This window comes from Channa argus, chromosome 11, assembly GCF_033026475.1.
Source record: "Channa argus isolate prfri chromosome 11, Channa argus male v1.0, whole genome shotgun sequence".
Classification (NCBI taxonomy): Eukaryota; Metazoa; Chordata; class Actinopteri; order Anabantiformes; family Channidae; genus Channa; species Channa argus.
This window is the reverse complement of record NC_090207.1, coordinates 16,914,780-16,936,347: the sequence shown is the minus strand read 5'-3', so window position 1 is coordinate 16,936,347 and position 21,568 is coordinate 16,914,780. Positions and strand designations below refer to the sequence as shown.

At 39.6% G+C, this 21,568-nt stretch overlaps 2 protein-coding genes across 9 annotated transcripts in view; both read left to right on the top strand.

Annotated features, from left to right (window-relative positions):
* Positions 1-13,040, top strand: part of kiaa0825 (KIAA0825 ortholog) — a 111,827-nt gene extending 98,787 nt beyond the window's left edge. The window contains exon 24 of one of the 3 annotated variants that reach the window (XM_067520713.1): positions 12,002-13,040. In XM_067520713.1, the coding sequence (XP_067376814.1) occupies positions 12,002-12,185 (184 nt within the window). In that variant the 3' untranslated portion in view covers positions 12,186-13,040. The remainder of the gene's footprint in view (positions 1-12,001) is intronic. The other 2 variants (XM_067520716.1, XM_067520711.1) reach the window with 2 other exon arrangements.
* A 2,940-nt stretch (positions 13,041-15,980) lies between these two features.
* Positions 15,981-21,568, top strand: part of arb2a (ARB2 cotranscriptional regulator A) — a 137,136-nt gene continuing 131,548 nt past the window's right edge. For 4 of the 6 annotated variants that reach the window (XM_067519827.1, XM_067519831.1, XM_067519830.1 and 1 more), the window contains exons 1-4: positions 15,981-16,110; positions 16,743-16,885; positions 17,444-17,545; positions 20,783-20,883. In XM_067519827.1, the coding sequence (XP_067375928.1) occupies positions 16,744-16,885; positions 17,444-17,545; positions 20,783-20,883 (345 nt within the window). In that variant the 5' untranslated portion in view covers positions 15,981-16,110; position 16,743. Of the gene's footprint in view, positions 16,111-16,130; positions 16,634-16,742; positions 16,886-17,443; positions 17,546-20,782; positions 20,884-21,568 lie in introns of those variants that run through there. The other 2 variants (XM_067519829.1, XM_067519832.1) reach the window with 2 other exon arrangements.

The following is a 21,568-nucleotide window of genomic DNA, read 5'->3' as shown; positions in this document are numbered from 1 at the left end:
ATGTAATTGCACAATGCCTGGGTTTCCGTTGCCCTGACATTTCGAAAGCTCAATAGCAATATCTTTATGCCACTCTATAGGGAATATGTTTGGATGTACTGTACATGATTGATGGCTTTTAAGCCTAAGCAGTTTACTTTGTTGTAATTATGTAGTGCAGTGTCCATCTGTAACTTATACTCTGTATTATTTTATTTGCAATATTTTGCACAGTAAAGCAGATTGAGTTAGATTACATTGATTTTGTTGCTTTAAGTGACCCACATCTAGCTGTTAAGTCACTCAATGAAGAGAATACAACCCAACCTCTCACACACAGCCAGCATCAGCGGCACTATATACTCTTCACCTATAGTTTCTCACTTTCTCTTTAGGAATCTCTCTGTCTCTCTGTCTCACAGTGGCCAATTATTATGCAGCCTGCTATAGACACAAATGTGAATATTCAAAAGCAGCACCTTTCTATTGACTTGTATCTGCTTTGCTGTCCGGCCGTGGGATCTATGTGATATACTAAGCCTCAGCCTGTCTGGTCCATCGACTGGCCCAGGATGGAAGGCCCATAGAGAGGATGCGCAACTGCATGCTCCTCCCATCCATTACCTAGTTATGGTAACGCTGCAACAGCCACTGCTTTTGAGCCTGTGGAACAGAAAGCCACAAACATACCTTGTTAGGTATGCACACACCATCTGCTTGTAATTCACGCTGGATGAGGCTCATTGATAAAGGTGTTACATATTGTGTGTGTGTTTGTGTGTGTGTGTGTGTGTGTGTGTATCCACCCCCAAAGGATCCTTCACCAACTTGGATGAAAGACATTTTTTTTGCCCAAGGTGACTAAAGAAATGGACTATCCCAATTAATGAGGCATATTTGTTCTATTTTATGTACACAATTCATAACAGTTGGATCTTCTATTTGCTCTCTTAATCATTGGTATGTAAAAAAGAAAATGATACTGTTTTAGATGTTGCCTCTGTTGCTGACCTAAACTACTGCTGCGATTGTTGTACTTTGGTTATATGATAAAAAATGCTCATGAATCAAGATCCACTGATTATAAATCTGTTTTCTGATTTAGTGTACTGATGGGCAATTACTGTACTACTCCATTCAGCAGCTGCAGCTATATAGTATGCAAAGTGAGGAATGCAAAGCAAAATAAATATATGCATGCGTAGTGAGATATATATTCTCGTACAAATTCTGACGGAATATATGGTGTGGTCTTAGTTTGCAGTCAATGTAAGTCCTGTCTGTTTTGCCTGTGCCATTTATTGTCACCACACTGGTTGTCATATTTGTGTCCCTCCGAACTTACTTCCTCTACATTTATTGTAGTTGATGAATGATGTGAATCTAATTTGTATTCTAAATTAAATCCATCTCAGCCAGTATTTTACTTCGCTTTTAATCACAGCATTTCTAAAAGTTCTGCTTCTGCTCCACTGTCATAACTGGCAAGTAATTTAATCTCAAAAGAAAGTCTTGTGGGAATGTGGACAAGGTCGCTAGAGACAGGATACAAACTTTTACTCAATTTTCTCTTTTTAGAGAGAATGAATGATATCATCTGACATTTAGTGTTGACAACGGCAGCTTCACCTTGCAACGTAGCATATTAGTGCCCCTAACCTCCCTTTATGATCTACAGTACCCTGAACTAGTACATTAATGTCACTATTGTGCTCATTTGTTTCCTCATTTGTTTCTAGGACATCAGTGCTACAAAGAAATGTAAGTGACGACATGCACAGTATAAATGCAAAGCAGGGAAAACTAAAAGAGACTTAAGACTAGTGTTTCGCTGCATAGTTGTTTTTTGTGATATGTGTGCCTGTAACTAAATCATGAATGATATTGTTACTTCGCTCTTTTCATAGAATTTGACAATGTTTGTATTTTGGTTGTAAGAAATGTAACACTGCCAGAGGGCTGTGTGTACTTTTGTGAGTGTGTGCATGTATGCTCTCCTGAGTTGACAATAGACCTTTACAGCATCAAATCCCTACAAGGTGAGGCACAACTTAAAAATGCCTTTTCATCGCCTTCCTTATCTCTTTCACACTGCTGTTGGCAGCGAGAAAGAACAAGAAAAACTGAGAGCGGGAGCATTATAATTTTATTATAAGGACAGAGGGGGTAAAATAGAGCACTAGTGATAAAGATCTGGAGATTAGGATGAAGCAGAACAATAAATTATGCAAAGTGTTTGAAAACACATACAGCTATAATTAAGTGGCATTTGATTTTAAATGAGGTGACAGGGAGGATTTATTTATCTCCTTAACCCCATAAAACTGCCATTAGCATGGCAGAAAATGGACTGTTTGAAATGGTAAGAGAACAAGGCCATGATACACAATAACATAGCTCACACACACTACATAGAAAGGTGAGATCAATGTCTTCACTAATCAGTTCATTGCAGGCCCACTAAAATCACCGCAGCTCATTTCTAGAAATGTCATTGTAAATTAAGAATGAGCACTGCTCCATTTACAGTAAGGCCATGCCAAGCAATGTCAGTTAGTGCCCTTATTTTCTCCACAGTACATTAGTAAAGTGTTGTCCTTGCTTACATCAAAGACTCATTTTTTTTACTGAAAATTGTGGCTTGCTTAGGATTTGCATAAAAAACAAAGTGCTTGTGGTAAAGATCCACTTCTGTGGTTGATACCTCAAGCTATGGTGGTTAGCCCATGCTCTATTGCCTTCTTAGCAGGTTTTACTATTACTTGTTCTGCATCACTGAGTAACATGAGGCTGTGATTTAGTAATGATTGTGACAAATGAAACAGCAGCACTACCGTGCCCTTGAGCAAGGCCCCTAATTCTGACTGCTCCAATGAAGCTGCTCAGCGGCCACAGGTCAGACTGTTGTACTGGATAGTTTCTACGTGTGAATGTGTATAACTGTGAATGGGGTCAGGGTGTCCCTGCAGGTTGTCCATGTAGTGACAACACAGGGATAAGGCAAACAGAACATAAAGCAAGTGCCTCTCATTGGTTGGCCAGTAACCAGTGACTATGAATTATAAACCGCAGCATAAATACTGTACCTGATGAAATTTAAACATGTGCTGTTTCTAACGGGGTTCCAGCAAATTCAGTTTTATTCCAATATGTCAACTTATTACTCAGCTCAGTCTCTTAACATGAAATCAGGCATACTAGCAACTTAACCAACAAAGTGACTACAAAATCAATAAAAGTAGAATATGCTGAAGTATCCAATTTATTCATAGTGGCTATGGAAATGAAATCTACGTAGCTGAGTTTGAATAGAAGTTTTGCCAGATCAATGTCTGAGCGCAGGGTCTATGTCTCAGAGCAAGTCACGGTTTCTTAAGCTTTTGTGCTCCTTGGTAGATTTCACAGTTTATATATGCAAAAATGACAAAGAGAAAGTACTGAATAAGTAATAGGCTATTTCCTGGTAGCACATTGAGGTGAAATCACACCAAACATCTTTTTTCCTCTCTGTATGCTGTTCAGTGGGGGACCTTATGAGAGGAAGGCTTGTTCTCAGTGTTTGTGCTTGTGTGTGTGAGAGACGATAGAAGAATCTAAAGCTGCTGACTGTTTATCCGAATCGTCTTTGTTTATTAATTCATGGGTGATATTTTATGCATTTTGTGACAAGGTTTAAAAGAGCAGACCCAAATGCAGACAGAAGACATGGAAGGTATGTTACTGGGACTTTAATGATTTTTCTCTAAAGAGATTTGGGGACGTGCAAATCATCTGGTGGATTGAGGGGGGAGGCTGAAAGCAACAAATGTGCTCAGATTGGTGTCAGGTCAATAGTGCGTGTTTTTTAGAATGCAGGAGATCATGGATAATTGAGGGGTCAAAACTGGACCTTGGTATAACTAGTGATGTCTCAATGCCGATACCAGTATTGAGCATTGGACCTGATCCTGCCTTTGTGTACTTGTACACTGAGGCCAATACCATGTTAACCTCTGCAGGTGAGCGGAGTTGGAAAAATGTCTGGTTTAGAGCTGTTTTAGGATAATTGATGATGTCAAAATGAAAGCTGAATGGAAAATCTGTTGTGCTAAATTCTCAAGATCTAGTCCTACTCTTGTTTCTCATGAAAATTTAAATAAATATTTAATATTTGTAAACAACAAGAGTAATAAATAGTAACCAGAATGTTAGAAAGTTATTTTAACTTCATATTCCTCTGTAGACTCTACAGTCCACGTTGTCTGCATTTCTACATCTATGATCTCACCCTAAATCTGTGCTTTTCCATTACTTTAAAATTTGTTTCAGCGAAATGTGCTCCGTTTATTAAACACTGGTCACTGCCATTTGTTTTGACAAAGGAACGTGCAAGAATTTCTGTTCATGTAACTTAGAAACAATGACAAGATCATCAAGAGGAACTTAATGAGTGGACACACCCTTAAACAGACTGGGGCCATAATAAAAAAATGTTAACTAGTCAGGAAACAGCTGGTACTAGTCCATAAAGATTCAGGAGCTGACATGTACTGCAGAGGACAAAGTCATAACAGTTGTCACAATTTCAACAGCACCTGTTAGGGTTTAGGTTGAGGCATTATCTTACTGAGTACCTTTTAAGCCTGTGTATGAGCTTATGTTTGTAGCTGCATTATGTGCACATTTAGTAGTGTTTGCTCATTGCATCATCAAGAGCTTTTGTAAGGTAAGAGAAACCCCTTCTTTCCTTTCCCTGCCGGTTTGTCTATTGCTCTCTCTCCAGTTCTCTCTACCTATCACTCTCTTTCTCTCCTTGGCTCATGGGGGAAGACAGAGTGCCTCTGCTGAGATTTTTGATCCTAGAGACCTGCAGGCACACTGGAGCCGTTAACAGGTGCCTGCCTACCCACCTGCCAGGCTGACTGACTGACTTACTGACTGCCCAGCTAACTTAGCCTCCCCTCGTTACTGCAGTAACACACAAGAAGAAGGTGATGGAAGGAGGGAGAGGGTGGTCATAAGGCATGTGGGGATAAGAGTGAGCTGTCATGCTCATATGCAGCCGTTTTCAAAGGTTTTATGTTATTTCTGCCAAAAATCTGAAATGTAACATGAGAAATACATTATGTAAACAAATGACATTTAAAAATTGGATAAAATGACTCTACTTTATTTAGTGTTGCTGTTTGGTTTGTTTTTGGAAATAATTGTTGTGTCGTATGTGGTGGGAGTTTGAGAGACAGTGTCAGACAGTTGTCAGGCATTTTTTTTTTCATGGACACAGCTGAAAGGTGCCAAGATGGTTGGCTTCCTTAACGAAGGACCTTGCTGTAATGATTTACTGTATCTCAAGTGAGAGAGGTCACAGACACATAAGCACATACACATGCTTGCATTTCTCTGTGTCACAACCCCCTCTTGGGTGCTGTTTCAGTGAAGGGTGCCAACCTGCTCAGCCAAGCTCCTAACAAGAGCCAAACAGTCATGAGACTGAGGAAGAAGAAAAGAAAGATAAGGTGAGGTGGGGGAATGGGTTGGGGGTGGTTAAGAGGAGCAGAGAGCTGTCAACCTCCTGGGACATGTGCAGAACTTAGTGCCTGTGTGGAGCAGTCAGCTCCTGCACTGACCAGCACACACTGGCTGTGTAGACTTGGCAGGTGTTTGGTTATTTGCTGTTGTCCTTATTCTTACTGCATGTAATAATACATTCACTAACAGCGAGAATTCTAAATTGGACCTCACCTTGTCAAAAACAAGCAAGGCCCCTTACCCTTTTCTCCCAGAGGAAGATTTGATAGATCTTACTCGCACAAGCATGGCCAGCCTATTTGAGGAATCCACCAAACTGTGTCCAATAGACTGGTACTCACAGTCACACTGTCGTGGACAAGCCACATAATGATGTCTGAAATACCCGCACAACTGCTATGATATGCTGTGATAATTGCTACTCTCCTGTCCGCAGTGCAAATAAATGTGGAATCGGTAGGCAAACACATTAATATGGAAATGTCTACATTAATTTAGAGCATAGTCTAAATTATTCAGTAATTAAGCCACTGCAAATTTACACAAACTTTCCCCTGGATGACTGGAGAGAATTGTGAGGAGCTGGAAACAGCCATGCAAAGAGACCTGAAATATGTGGTTACATGATGTTAGTACATAGGCATATTGCTCCAAATAGGAAGGCATGAAAGCAAAATTGGCCCTCAAAACACACACACTGTAAAATATATATATATATATACATATATATATACATATATATATATATATATACATATATATATATGTATATCTATGTATATATATGTATATATATATATGTATGTGTATATATATATATATGTATGTGTATATGTGTGTGTGTGGGTGTGTATGTGTATGTATGTATTCACATGTATTTATTTTTACAGTCAATAACCCATAAGACCTGCTTATACAGTATAACTTTAAAGTAAACTTTAATAGCTTGCTAATATGCTTATATACAGTACTTTCTTGCCAAGAGTTAGATAGGAACTACTGACCCCACATCCATTCACTATGAAGCTGGAGTGAACAGCTGGTTGTCTTAACAACAATGACTTGAAACAAGGGAAGCAGCAGAAAGCAAATAAGTTTGTTTCCAAATATGGTGAACTAAGTGCCAGTCATATTGTGTCATCCAGCATGTTGTTGCCAAATCATGTCTGTCTGCTACTATTTAAAGTGTACTGTGTGTGTATTATCTGTTTCATTACTTAGTAGATCTGTGACATCAGTCTTTATACACCAGTGCATTCATTCCTCCCAACACATTATATCAGCAGTCATCCCTCTATGGTTCTGTCTTTACAGTACCAGCACTAGGCCTTGCAATAAAGAAACAAAGCCTCTCTATGAACTCTGATGTGCTGCACTTATCAATGCTTGATTTGGGGGTTAGAATATATAGCGTTTTTATAATTTTGTGGTTGTGTGTGCCTCTGTGTATGCTCTTTTGCATTTGTGTGTATGCCTCTGAGCCGAAGTGTGTGTGGCAAAGCACGAACAAGCATGTCAACTTGTGTAACTCTGGACGTCCTTTCAAAGGGCCTTCACAGATCTGTCCAAGGCCCTTTGATCAGGCATTATATGACTAGCTTGCTCTCGGCGGCTCTATAGATGGGGGGGCTGTGTGCTGGGTGGGAGGTAGTTGATGTGGGTGACTGTGGTTTTGACCCACATGTTCAAACACACAGAAACACATACCAAACACACACACACATTTTAAATTTTGAAGACATGCTTGAAGTACCATACAACAGTGGAGCTGCATTCTAACATGTTACATAAAGACTATTTTGTTGTTTTTGATGAATGACGTCAAAATGTCATCAAAGTTTAGAAAGTACTTTGAAGAAATCAGTCTGTGTAAAGAGCTCATTTTGAGTTAGCCAAGTTAGGGAGGTTTAAGGTCAGGGTTAGACGTTTCAAAGTTAATTTTGTCACTACTCCCAAGTATTATAATGCAAAAATTGAGTGTGTATGTATTGAATAGAGCAGCTGTAGAGTAAAGCTAGGCACTCATCTTTACTTTGAAATATGTTTTATTTGATATTGCAGATTTTTGTCCCTGTTGATTTAGTGTGTGTGTGTGTGTGTGTGTGTGCGTGTGTGTGTGTGTGTGTGTGTGTGTGTGTGTGTGTGGTGGCTTTTGAGTGGACATCAGTTTGGATTGAGATGGATCTCAGGTAGGATCTAATACTGAGTGGCATTACCGCACCACACAGACATACTGTAGACCCGACACTGAGTTGATCTGACAATAGAATGGATCAGTGTAGCAGCTAGTAAGTCAGAAGGTAGAGCATAATCCCTTCTGTCAAGTCTCTGTCTCGTCAATATTCAAATCCAGCCGGCTGTCCAATGGCTGTCAGTTACAATTTCCCTCTGGCTCATGGCCTAGCATAGGCACATATCTAAATTGAATTGGATGTTTGGTTCTCAATGAAAATTGAGTAAAAGAGATGACCCCACCTCCCCCACCCCCTCGCCCACTATTGTGAACTTGTCAGTTATCACCACTGAACTAGATTCTAATGTATGATTTCCATTCCTAACTAATAACATTGTTTGCCGTTTTTCTTTTTTATTTAGAGTAGCTTCTCATCTCTCTGTTTACCTCTACTAACCCTTCATTTTCATGTAACTTGACATAAAATTCAGAGAAATTTCTATTGTTGTAAGGTTTCAGTTCACACTAATGACAGTTTACATACAAAAATACCAAACACTTTCTGGCACCTCTCAGAACTACTCTTTGTAATGTATTGTCTTGTAATCATTTATTCCCATGCACACTTTGTCCCAGACACCTGCATGCACTGCAGTGGTGTAGGTGGAACTTTAAATCTAAAGGCCAAGCGCAACAGCATGAAATGAGAGAGTATGGACTTAAATGGATGTGCCAGGTTTGAAGACTGTACACTTCCTTGTATGTCATATGTGCAGCAGCTACATTCACATTCTCTGACCTCACCTTTACATGTCAACTCTAGATTCTGACTTCCTCCAGGAGAAGTTGTTGAGTCTGTAAAACTTATTCAGCTGATGTAGCTTTGGTTAAAAAAGTTCATCCTGCTTTGGAGAGTTCAGCTTTCACTGGACAGTCTTCTAGTTTTTTTATACAAAGTTTTGAATCATCATCTTTTTTTTTTTCTCAGACGTCGGGTGAATCTGAGTGTCTTGCAAGCGACCCTGTTGTCAGTTGCAACCTTACTTTGTGAAGTGAATTGCTGAAAAGGGTTTATTTTTACATAAAAAGTTTGTCAAATTCATCTTTCACTCTAATCCCAGGTTCTAGCCCCAAATGAAATGGCTGAAGATGACTACTCAAATTGAAGTCTTTTCGTCAAAAGTAACCTGACTCCAAAGGTCTAAAATTGAAAGTTGTTTTCACAAGGGCAAAAATGATAGAGAACATTCAACCATATTCAACATTCACCCTCTCCCCATCTCTCTCTTGTTCGGTCCCTCTCATCCTACTCCTCTGACACATGTCGCCCTGGCATGCATGGAAAGGCCTGACCTTTGGAAAGTTTAGCACTTTAAATATTTAGGCTTGGGTTATGATGGATCCTCCAGGCCCTGCGGCAATGTGCGAAGCCTCTGATTAGGGCTGCTGTCAGAGTCATTTAGCGGAGTGTCTGGCTGCCGGTGGCGCTCTGTGTTTGACAGGCGAGCCTTTTAAACAAACAGCGGTCCCAGTGGCAGATCAGGCAGGGCATCCAGCACCGCACAAACACCCAACACTCTGAGACAAACCACTCAGCCCACTGACAGCTGCTGAGGAAACCACTGGCCACTGTCTCTCGTGATCTTTCAAGCACTTTGTCTTTCTGCTCACTCACTTTCCAGTACACAGTCTTGTACAGCTGCCTGTTTGTTTGGTTACTGTTCCGTTTTATCTTTCTTGCTCGCATTTTTTTCCCCTCTCCGTGTTGATATTTTACCAACTTCTTTTAGTTTTTCTCTGTCTGTCTCTGAGCTGCTGAAGTTGAACATCAGAGTTTCATCTGCATTGTGTTTTGAGTAAGATTTAGTGAGTAAGTTGATTGCCTGATGATCTCTGAGCAAGGCTTATGCTCCTAATTTGTCGAACATCACTACTCATTATCAGCTGAAAATCAGGATAGATGCTCTCTGTCTTGTGCCTGCGTTGTCCCTTGATTAGGCGGGCTTACATTGATGTTCACATTTAAAATACATCTGAGCCAGCCTTTTCATCTCACTCTGAGACAATCTGCCGTGGCATCAATCCTGTAAATATATGAGTCTTAATATGTGTGTCCTATTCTGTATTCAGAGGAAGAGCCAAGTCAGCAGCTCCAGTATTAATGCATGAGAAATGAGCAGAGCCCATAAGAATTAAAGGGTAAGACTTCCCTTATTAAGATGTAAATTCCAGAGGAAAACTTGCCGAAATGAGGATACGGTGAAGTTATTGTCAACTTTAGCCTACTTATGCATTTCTAAGAGGCATTGTTGTGTTGTAGTTGTCGAAATTAGATGCACACAGCAAAGTTCCATGTGTATCTTTTGGCTCAATTTCAGTACAAGATCAGCCAATCTCATGGAATATGCAACCTACACTTTATGGAACAATTTACACTTTTGGCAACATTATTTAGTGACAGTATACATGGCAACTATTGTGGTAATTTAATCTCTGTCTGTGTGTGCTTCCTTTTTCTCCTTCTCTACCTCTCTCTCATTTCAAATTTGCACTTAACACCTTCCTGGGGAAAGGCTTCTCATTCATCAACAGTGTTTGTCCCGGTGACAAGCAGGGTGCCTCCTGCATATCAATATCAGCTAAGACAATGCTGAGCCTGTAACCTTCAGCTAAATGTCATTCTGCTTAATCCTATTTGAAAATTAAACATTGAAAAACCTTTAGCGTACCTTCCTGTCTTCCTTCCACTCTTGCTCGCTCCTTTATTGGCCACCATTCCCCCAGCTTTCTGTTCTCCCTCGCTCCCTTTCTGTTCTTGTTTTGCTCCCTGTGTGACATTTGTATTGTTTTGTTTGTGTGTGTTATTTGTGTCCCATATTGGTTATTTAGTAGAACTGATTTTAATTTTATGTCAATAAAAAAAATTAAATACGGGCAATTTGTCTGCCCCTATTAACTGTCTGCATGCTTTATAAAAATCTACAGCAGTCATCAAAGGCAGGCTTAACTACTCCTCCCTTTGTTCTCTAATTTTACAGAGATAGTCTACTTACTCTTTGACAGATAGTAAGAATGACATTCAGGCTGACAAAAAAAGTGGTTTGAAAATAGGAAAACTAGTGACTAAAGTTGTACGTAGAGGGAGAATGCAATCATATGAAAGGAAACCTCTCTTTCAAAGCTACATATTTACATAAACAGCTTCTTCCCTTACAGACAGTAATTACTATACTGACAGTGGTGGGGAAACAGAGAAAGAGGAAGTCTGATACGTCCAGATACACACTATGACAGAGACTAAAACTTCATCAAAGGGCCATGCATTGGGAGGCCCGGTTGTTAGTATGCATGAAACACATGCGTGATAGAGTTGCCATTTTATTACCTCTTCATCTTTACACACATGTATACTTCACACACATGTACAGAGCTGAGCTATATGGTACATGTTTGTAGATACAGAGAGGAATTGGAGGGGAGAGAGGGAGGGAGTGATAAAAGGACACAGAAATTGCAATGAAAATGCAATCATTTGCAGTCAGACAGATATAATTCTCCTTTGAATGGAGTGTGGTGCAGCAGCTTAAAGACAGCTTTCACCCAACTCTCCATATGGATTTGATTGACCACAGCCCCTTGTCAAGGAATTCCACTGCAATACTGAGAGTGAATTACAACGTGACTACTTTTGATCTCTTTACATTGAAGTGCTCCATCTACTCTTTAGCTCCAAGAATCAGAAAAAGACATGTAGTGACATACTGTAGAAGCAATTATACAAGATGAAGAAGCATCAAGATATGAGGAGCTAATTCATACATAAAAATGAGTTACAAGCTTGTGTGAGGATTAGAGCAAGTCTGTACATGTGTGTATTCACATAAGTGCAAAAATGTAAGTCTGATATTGTATCACAAAGGTAAAGACTGCTGTAAAACTGACCCACATAGTTTGAATGAAGGAAGAGAGGAAGACTCCTATATAAAAAGTTAAACAGTAAAAGTGATATATGGGGGCTCAGAGAGTTTCAGTCTGTGGGCTATGTGTGAAAATGGTCTACTATGTTGAACCCAATAAGTAGGATCTACACTAGGGCCCTTTTTTCTGTGTGCAACACAAATAGAGGTAAGGTACGGGCATACAATCGCACGAAAAATGGTGTGTTGATTTATGTTGTACAACTAAAAACCAATGTAACGTGTAGGGGTTACACATTTAGTATGTTTTGTTACCGCTGCAAGTGTGTTTTTTATTTGAATCTAAGTGAAAAATGTTTTAAATACTGAGACAGCTGATGCTCTGTGTGAAAACCTCCACTCAACCTCTATTCTGTCTATCCAGGTGGGAGATGCAGGAGGGTGCAGAGCTGGAAGATGGAGATAAAGCAATGGTAGAAGAACTTAAGAAAGCCTATTTTGTTTGCTGCTGCAGTCTGGGACCTAAGGACTGTCCTGATGCTGATGAGACACTAACAGAGCAGACTCGGGAGGAAACACAACCATCCAATAAAAATGCTGCCCAATAACAGTGCATGGAGTTGGAATTTTTATCATGTTGTAAATGTTTGAGGGTAATCTACACATGCGATTCCCAGGGTAGTACAATTTATGTGTGTATGTGTATATATGTGTATGTGTGTGTGCTCTTGCCTGTGCATGCTTGTGCCCACATTTATTGCATGTAATGGGTTTGTACATGTACTATATGCATGAAGTTATCATATGTGGGTGCATGAAAATGGAAAAAGGACAAGAAACAGTGAAACAACAAAAAGAGTGAAGGAGACTGTGCCTCCCTCTTTATGCACATGCTTCAGACAAACTCTCTCAACAAACCGTGCTTTTCTATGCTGCACCAGGCACATTTCATCTTTTCGGAGCAGATCTCCAGAAATCAGTTCTGGGAAATGGAGAGCCTGGATTTGTTTGCCTGGGACAAGATGGGACTGTGTGATCATTGTAGGGAGTTGAAGTTTTTTTTTTTTTTGAACATGCTGAGTGTAAAGACATTGGTGTCAGCATACTTTCTCCTGGTTACTGAAAGCAAACATCAAATATTACAGCTGGGAAGCGAGATGATGTAGGTTTTGATTACAGTGTGTCCCAAAAATCTGCCTCACTATGTAATATCAGTCAGTATTTTGTGCAACCTGAGAAAACATTTATTTTATGTGTAACACGATTGCTCAGTATGTTTTTCCCACAGTGTCCATATTTTGTTATTTATGAGAAGAATGTCTTAGAATTAAACATCAAAATAAAATGATATTTCAACTTCAATGCAAATTCTCCCTCTGTTGTATGATCAATTTGTATGATCTCTGTGCAGTCTATAATTTATGATGATTATGATGATATAGTTAGCATTACTTTTTTGAAAACATACATCATATGTTCTCAAACTATACAGATTAGACAACTAAAATTCTGGTATTCTTAAGGAGGACATCATTTTAGCTCACAAAAGCTACTGCACATCCTGTTTGATACCTCTGAGAGTAGAGGATAACATTTCCTGCTCCGGAGGGAGATGTTCCCTTTCCTTAACTAGATTTTTTTAAGTGCAACTGTAGCAGGACTGCAATCACCAAACCACTTAAAGAATACAAAAGATAACAAAATGTTCACCAACTGAATTCTACCTGTGACTCTGAATAAAGGCTAAGCAGCAACAAAACACCATTAGTTGTTTCTAAATGTACTTTCTTAACATAACAATGAAAGAGTTTTACTTTGGTGTAGTCAAATTGTTCTGGTAAGATAGCTGTTTTCTGAAGAAAAAATGCTTTGATGCATTTGTTTTTTGTCTCCCTCCCTAAGTAAATGTAGGTTCATCCATTGTAGACAGTTGATAGACACAAAAGACATGTGACAGAAAAGCTGACAGGATAATTCACAACAAATGCATTACAAAGAACATTTCATCACAAGGAATAAATGGAATATTTAATACAGTATCCATTTGGGGATTATCAAACCTACATAAACATTTTAGAATCCCAGAGCTCATCAGGACATATTTAAACAGGATGAACAGTCATGGCATTTTGACTTCTGTGATTTGCATTTCAATTCATTACCCTCACTACGCTGCATTGTCTACAACACACTTCAGCTGCAGGAACACCTTTGTTTCAATTGTATGTTTATCCATTAAGAACACCAAGCTTTGTGTCAGCATTTAGTGAGCCAGCATAGGTAGCATTACAGGACCATCTTTCAGGTAGAGCACACAGCCTTCCCTTAATTTCCATGACAAGTCCCAGTTGGTTATCATTTGGCTTTCAAGTTACAAACCAGTACGTACCAAATTTAATGCCAATTTAAAATGTAATTACGAATAAAACAGTAATTAATACAGTGAATCACATTGACATAATTCCAGAATGATATGGAAAATGTTCAATCAAAGTACTGTAAATGTGTTCTTCTTGTCCAAACTTGGTAAGATGGTGGTGAACATGAAACACATTGCTACATAACTGTGTTTGTATGTGGGCCCAAATATCTGCTCTGCTATGCTCTGAGTTAACGTATTTGGAAGTAACTTTATTAAGTCAGAATTAGGCAAACTCTCTGACTCAAGTTCAACTCACCTCTGGTCTCACGTGCTGTACTGTGGACAGACAGAGCAAGAAGCAATTCTTTGGAAATCAAAAAGTCAACAGCTTTCGAGTTGTCCCTTCAGGGACACAGCAAAACATGTTCTGCACATATGTGTTGTTACGGCGGATGGTCTTCCTGCCGCAATCCTTACATTTTTTATGTGGGCTTGGGACTGGCACCAAGGGGACCCTTGGTAGCTGGGCAGGGCCCCACCTGGGGTGGGATTCAATCCCTTGGCATTCTGCATCCCAACCAGATGCTCTACCCATTGAGCCACTAGGCCCCCTAAGTCTTCAGAAATGAATGCCACAGTGTGTCAACTCAGTTTCTTATTTGGGTCTTCCTTTGCAGCATCTCGAGAACTCAGCTTGAGGAAACAGGGGCTCTCAGCTCCCCAAAGTAACTGCTTCAACTTTTAGAGGTCATCCAGAAGTAGGGCATCAAGCTTAAGTTTAGGGCTTTTTCTGTGAATCACAAAAAGTCCCAGGTACACAGTACAGGGGACTAAAGTGTCCCAGATGGTTTTACATACAGGCATGTCATCTGTAGCACAGCATATTAAGCATTATACCTTATATGCTTAAGTATTTATTTTATACTTTATACACATTTAATCTTTCTCTTTAATTCTATAGAAATCATAGTTTAATAGATCAAATTATGGATTTCTTAAGCTGTCCCCATATTCTAAATTTAAAAAACAATAGTTTTAAGCATATGAGGGAAATCCAGTGTTACTAGTAAATTTATTTACAATTTAAACATGCTCAGTCACTGTGCCTCTTATGCAACACATATTACAACAAGTGAAGCTGCTGGAGAAAGGTATGAACTTAGTGTACTCTCAACACACAAGCACACACCTGCATAAAATCAACAAGCCAGCGTAATGAAAAATCAAATGGCACCTGTCCAACTGTCTACGTACAGTAACCCTCACTTTAATCTTTTCTCATCAAATGATGACTTTTTCCCCATAAGTCCTCTTTGTTAATCACATTAAAGTAAGTTCTGAGGGGACAGTTTGCATTACCACAATTAATAATCTCAGGTATTTAAAACAATTCTTAAGCAGAGGTGATAGAAGTACATAAACACAAGCAAAGTGGGAGTATTGACCTACAACATACTCCACGACAAATAAAAGTTGTGTTTTTGCACTGGCCACCCACAAACTCTGATTGGCTACTCCAGGTGGCATCCCCTCCCAAAATGACAAGGTGGTAGGTACCTACTGAGGAACTTTAAAAACAAGGAGTACTGGCCAAATCTGGGGCTGAAAAAAATCACTATGATTATAAATAGATCAAATGTTAGTTTTATGTACATTTAAGGTAGCTACATGTATTTTGTAGCAGTAGCAACCAGGAAATTATCCCAGCAAAGGAAGTTAAAAATTGTAGATATGTCATGTTATGACATTTCTGACACTTATCATAACCTTTTAAGTCATTATCCATATGTCACACCCTATTCTGAGCATGTGCTCCAGTCTGGCCACCCTAATCCAACATTTCTAGATGCGCCCCTGCCTAAATTTCAGATAATAAAAGTGGAGGACGTATCATAAAACGCTCAAACTAGGCAGTACTAGGCAGTACTAAGCAGTTCTAAGCAGTACTAAGCAGTACTAAGCATTGCTGAACAGCTACTGGCAGCCACATGTCCGACAACACACACAGCAGATGAAACATGTCAGTGGAGAAGCCGCTGTGCTACTGTCTCTTTAAATATCTTTTCCAGTCTGTTGTCCAGGTAACCCGGAAGCTTCACGCTCAGAGTTCTTCCTGTTTTCCAAATTTCAAGGAAGCAGCAGCAACTGGACAGTCGCAGTACATAGAGATGGTGCGTGAGTCGAGCAGAAAGCATGCATACACCGACTTTCTCTCTAAACTTCTGTGTTTCGTTTGGTTGAAACGAATGTGTCATAAAAGCACAACTGTATCTAGCTGGTTGTATCTACAGCGGATGCACATATTCCGAGAGTTTTCAGGAGCAACAAAACATTAAACAGATGTTAACTGCAGTTGAGAAAATGACAGAGCAGTGTGAGCTAGATAAGTGTATGAAAATGAATGTTTTACTGCCTACATCGTGGTCTTAAAGCAAGACTAACTTTGCTATGTTTGCATAATTAAGTCAGTTGTTGCAAATGTTCGAAGTTGAGCGACCACACGGCTTCTGTTGCAGTTAAATGTTTCACTGCAATAATGTTGACAAATAGTTGCAGTTAGCGGTTTATGCCGCGCGTAATTAGTGTGAATGGCCACTCTTCCGTTTTATTTCACAAGCTAGAAGCGAGTAGCCTGTGAAGGAAAGCAGCATTCAGCAGAAACTTACAATGTGTTGGTTTACTGCTACTTTACAGGTGCATAAAGCTTTGAGAGAATTATCTTTATGGTCTTGGTTAGAGATTGCGACTCGTGTGATCCAACAAACCCTTAGTTTTCTCCTTTCTGAATTTCAACACATTGCAGGATGCGTCGCAGTGATCTCTTGGAGATCACAAGACCCATGCTCTCTCACCTCTGTGCTCCCACACAAGCTCTGTTCATATTGTGGATCGCCATGGCCCAGGTAGCAGGCCAAGAAGACAGAGAAAAAACTACTGCGCTCAAAGGTGAATTAATTGTACTCTGAAATTAAACTTTCTTAGTGTTGCGCCACACCTTTTAGAGATGATAGAAGTAAAATTTCTGTCTACTCAATTTGACACGTTTAACACACAGGGAGTTATACAGGTTGTACATTTTTTTATTTTATCCCTGATGGTTCCCAGCCTGTTTCTTTCGGAAAAGTGTGTTTTCACAGTCTTGAGAAGTTAAAAAGGATAGATTCTAGACTTACACTCATTGATAGTATTTTAACAATTTGAAATATAACAATATTGTTTTAACAACAGGAAGCAATGTGGCAGAAATAGTGGTATTGCTCACTGGTATCTCACTCTGTTTTGGAAATGCATATTTATTTCCATGGCATAGCATTTACTGCTTAATAAAAAGGGAAGACATTACTACAATATACGTAATTAAGGTGATTCCCTTGCACCCGAATGTTTTGTCATTGAGCTTACAAAGTGGAATTTTAAATTTTGATGTTTTTTTAGAAAAAGAAAACAGCTACTGTCATAATTTTTTTCCCACCTTTTGATGTTTTCTTATGTTGTTGTCCTCAGATTTGCTATCAAGGATAGACTTAGATGAGCTGATGAAGAAAGATGAACCTCCTTTTACTTTCCCCAAAACATTGGAGGAGTTTGAATATGCTTTCAATGAATGTAAGTATATATTTTTTTGGTTTTGATGTGAAGCTAAAAGAATATAATAAATTAGGATCTACTCTCAATTCATGACCTGTTATCCTTTTAGCCTTTCGACCTCCCTAATTAAGCAGTTTTTACTTACAAGCCCTTGCCATAGCTTGAATATATTGATCAAAGTATGACTTTACCCTAAAGTTCGTTTATTTAAATAATTGTTGATAACCAGAAGAAAATCAAATATTAAACAATTAAATCACATGTTCTGTAATAAATTTGTAAATTTGTACTTTCTTTATTTTGCTCTTTATCATCTTGTGACACCCTCAGATTAATCTTGTGACCAATGGATAGCCTGGGAGGTTGGTTAGGTTGGGAGTTGGTTGCTTCCACTGGAATCATGTAAATGTTATTGTGAATATGGCATAAAAACAATATTACTAAAGTGATTTTGGAACTGAGTCAGGTATAATCTGTGTTATTTCAGGGTTTTCAATTAACGACCTAAAACTGTCACTGCAGTCACCTGGGACATTTTGAGACTACAGGTGTAGGTGTGTGTGTGCCCGCACGTGTGTGTGTGTCAGTTAACAGTGACAGCAAGGAGCAGAGCTGGATCCAGAGTGGTGTGGGTCCAGATGATATAAAAGTCTCTTTAGGATTCTCTTGGCTCGCTTCAGTCAAACCAGGTGGAGAGAAGGAGGAAGAGTTGGAAACGCAGCTGTGTGGTTTTGGCTTTTAGTATTCCTCTGTAGTGCCTTTCTCTCTCTCTCACCCCCTCTGTTCTCTGTCAGTGTCTGTGCTGGCTGTCTGGCTGGCTGAGTGGGGGACATGTTGTGTACTCTACGGCCCGTCAGTATCCTACTCAGCCTTGCCCTCCGCCTGATGGAGCATTTGCATAACCTCGCTGTGCCTAAGAACAGAGAAACGGAGACTTACCCCCCACACGCCACCTTGCCAACACTCGCCACCCCCTCTACCCCACCCTCAAATCCCAGCTTAGTCTCCCATGGAGTGATGAACACAATCAGAGGCTCTCCATTGCCTCTCCCTCACCCTGATGTCTCCCCTGTTCTCTTTTCTTTCCCATCTCTCTTTAACTCTCCTGCGTACACACACATACACAAACATATATACTCACCCATACTGATCTGTGTGTCTTGTCAATTTCTTCTCAGGTCTGTTTTTGAAGGATAGCATTTCTATTAAAGCCATAGTGGCCCTCAGGCGGTGTCTCTAGTATGTTGTCTCTCAGTCACTCTGGCTCTCAGGCATTTCTAAAGCTACACCCAGGCTACCTTTGCCCAAGACAGGTGGAACAAAAATGTTAATTTGACCATGTAATGATGTGAATACAGACGAGGCTGTGTACAATAGTTTGCAGGTATCTTAATCACTGAAGATGATGGCTTCATCTCGCTAGCCCTCCGGTTTTCCATTACTGGAAATCCAAGGTTATGTACACCTAATTAAGCGGCCAAATTGAGAACAGAATGCTAATTATGACAGAAAAAGAGGAGAAAAGTTGAGAAAACGTTATTCCTCTGAGAGGATGTGTTGGGGGAGGCAATGGAGCTGATCACCACCCCCAGCCCATACGCACACACCCCACACGTATTCTCTCCTTCCCTCACACAAACACCACACACTTATTCTCTCCTTCCCTCTCACAGACACACACACACACACACACAGCCCTTTGCTACTGTAGGATTTTATTATAGCTCCTCTCTTCCTTCTCTTAGGCAGTATTGTTTAGATCCTCACCCCTCCATGAATGCATAATTGATTTTCTTCAAGGTACTTTTTGTGCACACTGTTTTATCCTAACTTCTCTTTCGTCTCCTGCTCTACCTTTAAGGCAAAAGCATGCTTTTTTTAATGCAACGTGATGACAAACATAGATTCAGCATTACATGTTGGCTAACAACTAACCATGAAAGCAAGTGTTGTAATACACAGCGTGCTGGCAATGTAAGATTTATCACATTGACAGAGCAGTGAAAATGGTTGCAATTTAGAAAGAGATGAAAAAAATGCCTATGCATTCTTTTATCTGGCAAAGATATTATATTTACTTAAATCTTAGATGGGTTTTCTCACGTTGTGCAATAATTGAGAAAGTATGAGAGCCCCCTGGCTATTTAGGTTAAGTGTGTGCTTTTCAGTGATTTAGCACTTACAAATTCTGCAGTCATAAAGGTCAAAATTAAATTTAACACAGTTAAGTTTTTTTTATTGTATTGTATTGTCAACTGCAGGATCGATGAGCTCATTGCTAAGGTGTAAATGTAATGGTTGCATAGCCACACAAGGCTAATTGTTTATTATTTCCGGTCTTATGTGGAATAAACATGCTTTATATGGAATGAAACCTGGTTGTGTTAAATACGTCTCTGGTTTCTCTGAATTATAACAGTTGACTTCTACAAAGTCCCAAAGAGCTTTTTTATCTTCTCAGTCATTTCTTTTGTATAATAATGGCAGTGTGCCTCACCTAAAATAATTTAAAGAAGCCCAGTGTCTCTACCTGTATGTCTACACCTGGTTCTCCTGGCTGGAACTGTTTGTGCATGTGTGAGCTGTGCTGGTAAGGGTGATTGCCTGATGCCCAGACAGCATCCTTGAAGGAATTTCAAGGAGCAGTTGTCATTCCGGCTAATGTTTTACAACCCCCCTTCTCTCTTTTATGAGTGTATTTATGCTCATACATTAGTATGAATACACATACACACCAACACACTCAGAACCTTTCCCTCACCACCTTTAGTCTTTATTCGTTTGGGTAGAAAAGGCAGGGGCAGACCTGTGGCCCATCGCCAGACTAAATGAGGAAGAAGAGGAACAGAGAGAGAGATGGACACAGTTAAAGAGGAAGGGGAGAGGCTTTTAGATGGATGAGAAAAGAAAGAGAGAATTTTTGCCATACCAGCTGTCTAGGCCTGGCCTGCCAGACTACCCAGAAGGCCTTTGGAGTCGTGACTGGAAGAACACTGCTTTATCCACAGGCTTTGTACCCTCCAGATGAGGGTGGTTGTGTTAAGGAGGGTAAAGAAACAAATAAACCAAAAGAGCAAATAAGTGAAAAATTTAACCTAAACAGTAGAAAAACATGGTTTAGTTTGTTTTAATTAGCAGATAAAGGTACTTTTGCATGTCCAGTTAGAAGTAGGGACACACGCTCACATGTGTATACAGGGGTCGGTTGTCATTACACATGGATTTTCCTTCTTTCATTCTCTTTTTTTTCCACAGATGGTCAGCTCAGACATGTAAAAACAGGAGAGCCCTTTGTGTTTAATGCCAGAGAGGATCTCCACCGCTGGAACCAGAAACGCTATGAAGCTCTTGGAGAGGTAACACTTCACGTTTTCTACTGGAAAACTAACTGACAGTATGTTTTTTGACGTTAATGTTGCAAGATGTGTAATGGTTGTTGATTCTTTTGAGTGCAAAAAGATATAAAGCAAAATCACATGGGGGAACCTGCGATATTGTTTTATTATATTTGTGTAAGACAAGGCAAACTTTTAGCATTCAAAAATTACTTGTTAACAGAGTCAGCAGAAACATTTGACTCTCAATTGAAGTTTTTGTTTTTACATTTTAAAGCTATACAGCTAAGAACATTCTTACTTTTTTATGTGCTTGATCCATTGTTATGTTAGTTTTAGAGATGTCACGAATTGATTCTGAGGATTCATATTGGGTCGCACCTAGGTGTATTTTAGAGAGTCGTTGTCATCTGAAATAAAGCCAATTAAAATCGTTTCCTCTCTTTATTGCAGAGTGTATTTTATTTATTTTAAGATGCAGGGTTACGGTGCTGCTCTCCTTCAGAGATGAGCTCTGCAGTGTAGCAATATGTTGCATGAGTAAAAATAAGTGTGTGAATGTGAAAAATAATTTAGACACACTGGTACAGACTCTGAGGGTGCCAAAATGCAAGTTCTCTAAGGCTATTTATCCTGAGCTGAAGGAAGTGTGCAAAACATTCAGCTAGCAACTTTTGTCAGTCTTAGCCAGTAATGACCATGAAAT